Genomic DNA, 10,158 nt, shown 5'->3' with positions numbered 1-10,158 from the left:
AGATTATTATACGAAAATAAAGCTGTTTAATTCTACAATCAAACCCAGCCATCAACAACAATCAAAACATCACTAAAATCATAAAAAAAAAAATGAATCAAAAATTCTGCTATACCCACGAACTCGAACCATACCCTCCTGGGGTTATACCGATCAATTGAATACTCAAAATCATTCCTAAGACTTTGGGGAATCTATACGAAGCATCAAAATCATCAAATAATTCAAGAATCAAAAACGCCTAATTCGACTATAAACCCTAAAAATACGAATTGAAAATCAAAGATATAAAACATGAAATTGATTATACCAATCGAAAGTAGAGATCAAGAGCTTTGCAACGACTACTTACATGCTTGATTTGGAGATCAGAATCACGATCAAATCGCGGGTGGAAGTCAAGAACACCAAACCCTAATTTCTGTAAATTGGGAATAATTGCAGAATTTTCTGATTTTTAATTAAATAAATTAATAATAATTAGGGTATTTATAGCTGCAAAATTAATACTCCTAAATAAAATTAAGGGGCTAATTATACATCTAATAAAAATATTTGGCCCTAATTTTTATAATTTTTGAGTATTAAAATTTAATTTACAAATATTTTATATATACAATATATATGCCAAAATTTCCCAAAAATTGTGAATAATGCAAAAATACAAAGAAATGGTATAAATAAAAGTCCTATAATTTTATAAAAATAAAAATGTGATTTTTGTGGGGTTTTTAACACCCAATGGGGCCCGGAAAAGTCATTTTTCGCAAAATGAGAAAATTTATAAAATGTCTAGATGTTCAGAATAATGCGATGGTAAAAGCCGTTTGATGAAAAATAAGGCCCATTATTTTATTTGAAATACTGGCTTTAAAAATCATGGTTTGGGTCGTAAAACGTTTGAAATGAAAGCGATGAATGCAAAATAAAACATCTGAAAAATTTATTAAAAATACTGAAATGACACGGAATACACGTAACACGTAACAATTAGGGTTTGACAGATAATTACACATAAATGACACATTAACACATATAATTTATTATAATTATGATATAATTCAGACGTAAGTTTTCCAGACGTTACAAAAATTCTGAGGACAGAATCCTAATAAGGGAGGAGGATGTAACGACCGAGAAATTAAGCTTGTATTATATCTTAATAAAGATGATTAATGTGTTTAAATATGTGAGTAAGTGTGTTGAGTCATAAAACCTTAGCTATTATGTGCTACGTGTAATCTGTTTCAATCAAAACGTGTTTCGGGTAATTATCGAGTGTTTTATTCTAGTTAAATGCTTTGATATCAAAAGTTGTACGTCCCAAACATTGTTTTAAGAGCTGATATTTCATATAAAATCATTGACCTTATTTTTCCAAGTATGGCCTATACCATCTCGATATTCTGAACATCCAGACGTTTTACAAATTTTATCGTTTCGCGAGAAACGACTTTTCCGGGCCCCTTCGGGTGTCAAAAACCCCAAAAAAAATCACATTTTTATTTTTATAGAATCATGAAATTATCAAATATCATTTTTTTGCATTTTTTTTATTATTCAAAATTTTTGGAAATTTTTGGCATATATTTTGTATTTATTGGATATTTAAAAATTCCAAATTAATACCCAAAAATTATAAAAATTGGGGCCAATTATTTTTTTAGATGTATAATTAGGGCCTTAGTTTTATTTAGGGGTATTATTTGTACTAATATAAATACCCGATTTATTATTAATTAATTATTAAAAAATCATAAAAAATTAAAAAATTCAAGAAAATCCCCAATTATCTGAAATTAGGGTTTGGAGTTCTTGGAATCAAACACCAATTTGAACCTGATTCTGTACACCAAATTGATCATGTAAGTATTCGATTTGAAGCTCTTTGAATTCTATATTCATTTTTGTAATCAATTTTATTGTTGGATTGTTCGAATTTAAATTCGTTGATTTCAGGTTTAATTTTGATTTCGGGTTTCTTGATTCGTTGATTGTTAGATGATTTCTTTGTTATAAATGATTTAATCGTTGAATTTGTAGTCGAATGGTACCGGTTTCGTTGATCGTTGTTCTCGTTTTAGGTTAGTCGGAGAACCGCTATTACTAGTGGCGTTCTTCATTTTTCCGGCTTCAAATCGACAGAGGAGGAAGGAAGGATGGTGGTTGTGTTGTTGTGGACTGGAAATGATGAAGAATCAACCTGGAAACATGTCGTTTGCAGCCGGATTGTCGCCAAAAACCGGGGTTCGTCGCCGAGTTTTAGAACCGGCCGGCGACCTGGTTCGTTTTTGATCAACCCGGGATCGACCCGGCTCCAACCCGAAAATCGACCTGGTTTTGATCCAAAAACCCCCAAATGTGTTTTCTGAATTGTGTTTCTGTATTTTTTTAATTTAATTTTATTTTATAAAATAAGAAAATCAGTTTTTATTAATTAGAAAATCAAATAAATAATTTGATTACAAATCTGAATTATTTTTTAAATAATTTCTAAATTATTTTATTAAATTTAAAAAATTCGAAAATCTATTTATTTAATTAATTAATTATTTATTTATTTATTTATTGACTTATTTATTTATTTATTTATTATTTGATGATTAATTATTTAGACTAATTACTTGCTTGTTGATTGATCGGTTTAAGTGAATAACTCGTAATAAGTTCGATTTGTGTTCTAAATTTTAGAGATTCAGAATGTAACTATTTATTTATTTACTTACTTATTTTCAAATTACTTATTAATTAATTTTATGGATTAATTATTTATATTTAATCAATTTAACTGAATAATTTGTAATAAATTCTATTTAATTCCAAAAATTAGGGAAAATTATTTTTAAATATGATAATTCCTAGATAATTATTTAAAATATAATTAGGGTTTAATTAATTGTGAATAATTAATTATAATTGATCAATAATTGATTAATTTTTGTTTAATCCGTAATAATTAAACCGTTTATCCAATTTAATCGAAACGAGGACCATTAGACTTAGAAAAATGACCCGATTCTATTAAAAATAGTTATAAATCATAATTTCTTTCGAAAGCGAGTCCACTTATTATACGTATTCATTAAGTATCATATTATTTATAATCCCATAAAATTAGGAATCGAGCTAGAAGTTGATTGTTAATGCGAATATAGATCCGATTTCGATTCTAAAAATATATATAAGCCTAAATTAATTATGTGCCTTACATGCTATGTCATTTACGTGACTACTTGAACTCTATTTTTTAGATAATTATATACGAGTCGGATAAAATCGTATGGGTAGATGATAAAGGCTACGTGGTTTCAGTCTGAGATACTCGTACGATGTAAGTTAACTAAATAAATGTCTTTCTTTGATAGAAACACCACCAACAAGGAAAATCAAGCCGGAGATAGAGAGCTGTGAACTACCTGAGGCGAAGCAGAAACCAGACAAGTTTTTCCCCTATTCTAAGTTCAGAATAGTGAATTGCTTCTAACTTTCCCTGACAGCTATACCCTGATAACTCTTATTCACAAACACTGATATACAATTGTTGTTCCTTTATTCCTATCATATTTCGATTTCTGATTTCTCCTAATTCATTGAATCCTCTATTCATATTCCAATAGATACATACATACATATACATATACTCCGATATATTCTGATGTTAGGATACATCAAAAGTATACCGATTATTCCGGATGCTAAACTATGGAATGGATTTTTACAATGCGGGCCGGGTATGAACCGGACCCTTGATTATTAGGCCATAGTTTCTGGGTACCCTATATGTTGGTGGTTCTATGTAGTGGGGTATAGATCCGCACTATATCCTGACTGCTCAGCAGGTTATAGTGCATATATTGGTTTTTGTGTCCAGTCTAGTTCATTTGGTACTCGCCGATAGTGGCTTTCATTATTCCTTACCGAAGCAGGTGATTACACAAACCTGCAGATTACCGGTTCATTTAACTTACTCTCTTTACACTATACATATGAATGTTGCAGGCTTGTTGAGCAATTTTGGCTCACCCCTATTATTGTTGTGCACCTTGTTTTTCAGTTAAAGTTGAGAATAAAACTCATCCGAACCCGAGTAGTCAAGAAGCGGGTCAAAGAGCGGGACCCTCTTGCATCAAGGGTGCTTATTCCAATCCCCGAATAGCGTTTTGAAATGCCAGAGCAGGTGTAACAGGATAAGTAATAGATATGGTTTGAAAAAAAGGAACTTAATTTAAAATTTATATAGATAAATGGAACTACTAGAAATGGTGTTTACGACATCACCCCTTTAACATCGGTTAGAAATGCCACCGTTTTAACATCGGTCATTTCAAAACCAATGTTAAAGGGATTGTAAGACATCACTATCTTAACTAGTCGATGTCTATAATCATATAAAATAACAAAAAAAAACCCGCCTAACAAAAATCCCCCCGTTAATACACCAAAAAATTCCCCCCTTAACAAAAATTTTATTTCCCCCGTCACAACCAAAAATTACTTTTCCCTCGCCTTGCTTTTCATCAACTCTCACTCTCTACTTCATCTTCATCTCTACTCTCTCTCCCTCTTCTATCTCAAATTTCATCTTTACTCTCTCTCTATTCTTGTCTCTCTTTGTTCTCGTCTCTCACTCAACTCTGTCCCTGAATCTTTTATCATTCCAAATTTCCTAAACCCATCTCAAACCATAAAATTCCTAATTTGTAGACACCCCTAATTAAGCTTGTAATATTTGAAATCGAGCTTGTAATTGCTCCGATTCTTGGTAAATAAACTTCAAAGGTGTTGGATTTGTTCGATTACTCTGTGAAAAATATGTAAGCTTCTAATTTATTTTCAATTTTTATGTTTTGATTTTTTTAACAGGTCGGTTCACATGTTTGGATATCTGTTTAGAGGTGGAATATATATATATATATATACGTGTGTGTATGTGTATACGTGTATATGTGTGTTTAAGGGTCGTATTAATGTGTGGATGATGAGGACTGATTCTGCAGCTGAAAATTCTTGGTCTAAAGCACACACCGCAGAGGAGAAACCTTTGTTAGACTTGTTTATTATACCAGGAGTGCCAAAGTGTACTCTTAGAGGTTGATGGCTCAAAAATTTTGTGGTATGACCGAGAAAAAATGGCTAAGAATGTCAGGATTTGGGGGATTCCAAATGAGTTTGATTCACATGTGTACACTCAGAGTCTCGTACAGCTCAAGGAGGACAATCAGCCACAAAAGCCATCAGAAAACATGCCACATAAAAAAACTAAGGTATATAATGTTCTGTTGTTTGTATGGTCTGTAGTTGTATTTTTGAGTTCTGCACAAGTTTAGTTGTTCACTATTATAGTTAAGTCTTTTTTCCCCAGCTCATTTTAGGTTCTATTTTCCCTAATTTTGTATATATGTGATTGGCTTTCTTACTTTTTCATGTAAACAGAGGCTTGTGTAGTTTATCATCTTTTCTAGGCTATATGACCTCTGTGTCCTGTCATGGAGCTTGAAATATAATATTTTAAGGTTCACTAACTTCGTGTTACCTTGAAATTGTACACTTAAATGGAATAATCATTTACATTGTATGGTGAACTATTAAGTGATATGACTATCTTTTCTGTACTGGTGCAAAGTTCACATGTTTGTATGCTGCATTTTACTTTGAGCATTAGGGTGTCTAAAGAGTTAAGGAAGTAATAAATGTCTTTTGTGTTGCTTACCTTTATCTTAATCATTGATGTCAGAGCCTTTTGGGGTACTGTTTCCCTCATGGCTATGATTATTCTATCATGGTGGGGATGCTCAATATCTTTAAACTCCCTGATTGTAGCGAATATTCTGAAATTGAATATATCTTAAAAGGTTGTGTCATAGACATTGGGTGTTGAGCATGATGGCGAATACGTAAAGAAGTGAACAATTTGAAGCATGCTTATAAAGTTATAATATTCTATATGAAGAGTGTTCATCCTTTGTGACTTTATTTTGGTTATCCTTGCTGACTTGATTGAATATTTTATAAATTGCAGTCAAGGAGCTTAATATTGAAGAGCCAAAAAATGAGATATCATCCAGTTTTCTTCAGAAAGTTTTATCTCGTATAACAATTCAGGCACCTAAATTTTTAGTTATGCGCCCTTTCCTATCACGTATATTGAACTGGAAGGATTATTAGGAGGATTTAGAGAACTCTTTGTGTAAAGCTTCTAGCGATCAGAGGAAAATGAATCCTGCTCTGAGGGATGAAGATATACAGGTACACAGTGATTTTTTTGCCAGGCTGTTTAATACTCCAATCAAGTACCAACTTTTATCCGATCTTCATAGGTGGCTATTTTTGAAGACATAATTTTAGGGATGAAGGTTAGAGTTTAGATTTCCTATTCTTTCCAATATGAATTATTGATGAACCTATTTCTTGTAGTAAAATAGTCGATCATCCATTGTTGTGTACATGGTCCTCAATCTATATTGGAATGTGATTAATTAGCAAAATCTATTGTGCAAGGTAGTTCCAGGTCGGAGTGGGATGATGTGGTATTCATCCCTCCTGGATTTGATGTCACATCGAATTCATCCCAGGGGAAGGTTTCACAGTGATATCATTAGTAATGTCCTTTTGAGAGCTCCTTGCAAGTTGTGTTATATTGCCTCCAAGTCTCAGTCCAGTGTATTCATATCCTGAGCTAGAATGTTAGATTGTATTACATTGCTCCAAAAAGTCGTGGTTTTGTTCCTCCATATTTTAAGAGAGAATATATTAGCTATAGGTAATGGTGTTTTTTGCGGCCATTCCTCTTGCATCAAGTGCATGGAGGAAACATCACACCCACATTAAGGGCAAAAGCATTAATTGATATTAAGAGCACTTCTTCTTTTGACACTTGCTCTTCAAATTCTTTAACCATCTGATACTCGCATATTTCACACCCCATTTCATCATCACACATATTCTAATTTTCACTAAAATCTATCAATCCTTCTCATAGCACTTGAACAGTAAGTAACCGTAGTTCTTTAGACTTGCACTTGTGGCCCATCTCATATTTCAAATCACAGGAAATAGCACAAGGCCTTTTGCAATCTTTACAGCTCTTATATCAGCAGTAATATACCCCTATTATTTCTAATAGAATTCTGATTTTCTCAACTAGAGCTTGAAAACTTTGTTTTGTAGCCACATTTGGAGCAGGCATAAGATCCATGGAATTGGAGCTAGTTTTATTCTTGGAGTACTGGATGTCGACATTATTGATGAAGTTGTTCAGGTAAGACCAGGAAATTATTGTGCTCCCTCTGTAAGTTTCATTCAGTTTATCTATCACCACATTCTACCATGTCAGATGCTCTGAGCCTATTTCTGAAAGGAAAGGGATGACTTTTTTGATACAGCAATAGAATAGTTCGATGAACAAATGGCAGTACATTATTGTTATTATATAGAAATTTTAATTGCAATACATACTTTCTACTCAAGATGTAATGCTGTTTCTGTCATTTAACAGGTGTCAAGTGATGAAGCCATAGAAACTGCAAAACTTATTGCCGTAAAAGAAAGATTGCTAGTAAGTTTAACCATTTTTACACTCGAAATGGATCTCTTTTGGACTTCTATGTTACTTTATGATGCTCTGCTCAGTTTATCTGCATCTGATTGTTAAGTATCTTTTAGAGGTGAGAATATCATCCGGTGCTGCTGCAGCTGCAGCTGCTATTAAATTCGCAAAGAGGCCAGAAAGTGTAGGAAAATTGATAGTTGTAAGTTTGTTTGTTTTTATTATGAACACCAAACAACTATATTTGGGAAATTAGCTTGTCATCATCCATCTGCAAGAATGCTGCTACTAAATTATTTTTAATGTATCCTATAAACAGTTAAGCCGTAAACAAGAAACTAGCTAAAGCAACTAATCATGTATTTGTATGTGGTCAGTGACTAATACCAGACTTAGCTTCTAAATATATGTTCAACATTTTTGAAATAAATAATTTGTAATATTTTCTTATACTTGTCTCCTATCAGCATTCATTTCATGTCTGTACTTTGTTGATTATAAAGACAAGCTCAATAGGGAGCTGTACGTGATGCTACCAACTTTGCTTCAGCTGTACTATTTATGGTTCAACAGCATATCCATCCATCCGGGGAGAATTGCTTGGGGAATGTGGCTTTAGTGAGCTAGATAGGTAGATAGGTTAGGAATGTGATTGTAAGTAAGTTTTTGATGTTGATGTAGATGTAGATATAAAAATATGTTGGTTGAATGCTGATATATAAGTTTTTTGGTATATATTTGTTCTCGTTGAAGATTTTTTTTATTGATATAGCTTTTATTTTAATTAAAGAGTATGATGTATCTTGGATATATATAACATCATTTAATTATTAACAAACTGATGTCAAAAATAAGCAAAACACAACAATTTTGACAGGAAATATGATGTAAATAGGAACTTTCACATCGCTAACCTAAGTGAAACCGATGTGATATGCCATATTTAGCATCGCTAACCTAATTGAAATCGATGTGATATGCCATATTTAACATCGATTCTATGTAGTAACCGATGTACTACACAAAGTAAGACATCATTTTTTTTAAAAATCTGATGTCTAACAGTTTAATGTTCTTCCTTGTTATATGTTTATAGTGCTTCTTAACCTCCTATTTATCATTTTTCACAATCTAGTTTTAACATGTTATTAAAAAAAAGGCTAATTATACATCAGTTTACTAAGAAAACCGATGTCTATGTACATATTTAACATCGGCTAAAAACCGATGTTAAAGACCCCCACCTTTCTCTACATATGCGAAGACATCGGTTTGAAAAAAAGACATCAGTTTATAACCGATGTCTAAGGGCATTTTTCTAGTAGTGTGGTTTGTAATAAAGAAAGGTTTGTAAGACAGTTGATTTGGGTTGTTGTAATAAAGTTGGCAAGTTGTTCTTGTTTTTACAGCTTAACCTTGAAAGATCCTGAGTAGTAGTAATAAGGGGTAATTATCTGTTATTATTATTATTGTACAGGTTAGTAAGGTAGTTAGTTATAGTAATACCCCAGATCTATACCCCAGATTTGGAGGGTGTTACATCGAATACCTGAATCTGACTTTAAAATCATTTTATAATAATTATCGAGCCTAAAAAACAATTTAAAATAATATTTTAAAGTTCAAAATTATTTTTCATAATTTTTAAATCAAAAGAAATAATTAAATCTAATTAAATAATTAATTAAAATTAAATAATAATTAATTGAATCATTTAATCAATTAATATTTGAATTAATTGACCAATTAACTAATTAATTATTAACTAAAATTAAATAAATAAATAATTCAGATTTATTTTTGAATTAAAAATAATTTTTGGAATTAAAATAATGATTTTTGGAATTTTTAATAATTAAAAATAAATTTCTGAAATTAAATTAAATAGAAAATATGATTTTTATAAATTTTAAAACATGAATCCTATTGTTGCAAATTTCAGAAACTACAGGGACCTAATTGCATCATTTTCAAAACTACAGGTACCAAACTGTAATTTTTACAACTCCTCGCCGGAAAACGCCCTGTCTCGCCGGAGAACACGTTCCCGGAATCTTCACACCACCATCTCCTCCAAATCACATCTCTGGAACACCATGAATCTATTCATGCAATCAAATTGAATTGATAACCCCTGAGTTGCCGGGAAAGCTCGAAGAAAACTAGCCGGACGACGAGTTCTTCTTTGCTCTGGTCAGGCCAACTCCGGTATCGTCTATAGACGAGACCACCACCAACCGATACCTCTTTTCAATCTCTACATGTTCATATCAACCAATTAATCTAATTACCCCTAGATCAAAAGCCCCCAAATTTAATTGAAAACATTCATACGGGTTATAAACCCTAATTTCATAATTCGAAGATTAAACATAATTTTGAACATGTTATTGAACTCCAAATGACTATTATGACATACCAAAATGATCAGAATCAAATTATCTACAACATGCAAGCATCAAATCACACAAATAACATCAAAATCAAAAATTTATAATGAAATCCAAAATAATTTAAATTTAAATAAATTTATAGAATACCAGTTGATATTGCAGGTATAAGGGTTACAAAATCTTGTAATAGTCTCCAATACCTTCGTTTTGATTACTTGA

The 10,158-nt window shown here is 31.7% G+C and overlaps 1 protein-coding gene across 6 annotated transcripts; it reads left to right on the top strand.

The window, feature by feature from the left end:
- Positions 1–4,465: 4,465 nt before the first annotated feature.
- On the top strand, positions 4,466–8,309 carry LOC141679070 (cysteine synthase-like). 6 transcript variants are annotated; one of them, XR_012558023.1, is made up of 7 exons: positions 4,466–4,814; positions 4,998–5,264; positions 6,020–6,246; positions 7,168–7,258; positions 7,496–7,555; positions 7,663–7,748; positions 8,014–8,309. XR_012558023.1 is itself a non-coding variant. In XM_074485550.1 (6 exons), the coding sequence occupies exons 3-6, from the start codon at positions 6,233–6,235 to the stop codon at positions 8,074–8,076; spliced, it is 228 nt and encodes a 75-aa protein (XP_074341651.1). In that variant the 5' UTR covers positions 4,466–4,814; positions 4,998–5,264; positions 6,020–6,232; the 3' UTR covers positions 8,077–8,309. The 6 variants fall into 6 exon arrangements, 2 of the variants coding, with proteins under 2 accessions (XP_074341651.1, XP_074341650.1); XR_012558022.1 differs by having other exon boundaries at positions 7,663–8,309; XR_012558020.1 differs by having other exon boundaries at positions 7,496–7,748.
- The last annotated feature ends 1,849 nt before the right edge of the window (positions 8,310–10,158 follow it).

Source organism: Apium graveolens, chromosome 8, assembly GCF_009905375.1.
Source record: "Apium graveolens cultivar Ventura chromosome 8, ASM990537v1, whole genome shotgun sequence".
NCBI lineage: Eukaryota > Viridiplantae > Streptophyta > Magnoliopsida > Apiales > Apiaceae > Apium > Apium graveolens.
The sequence above is the reverse complement of the archived record's forward strand: the minus strand, read 5'-3'. Positions and strand labels throughout refer to the sequence as shown.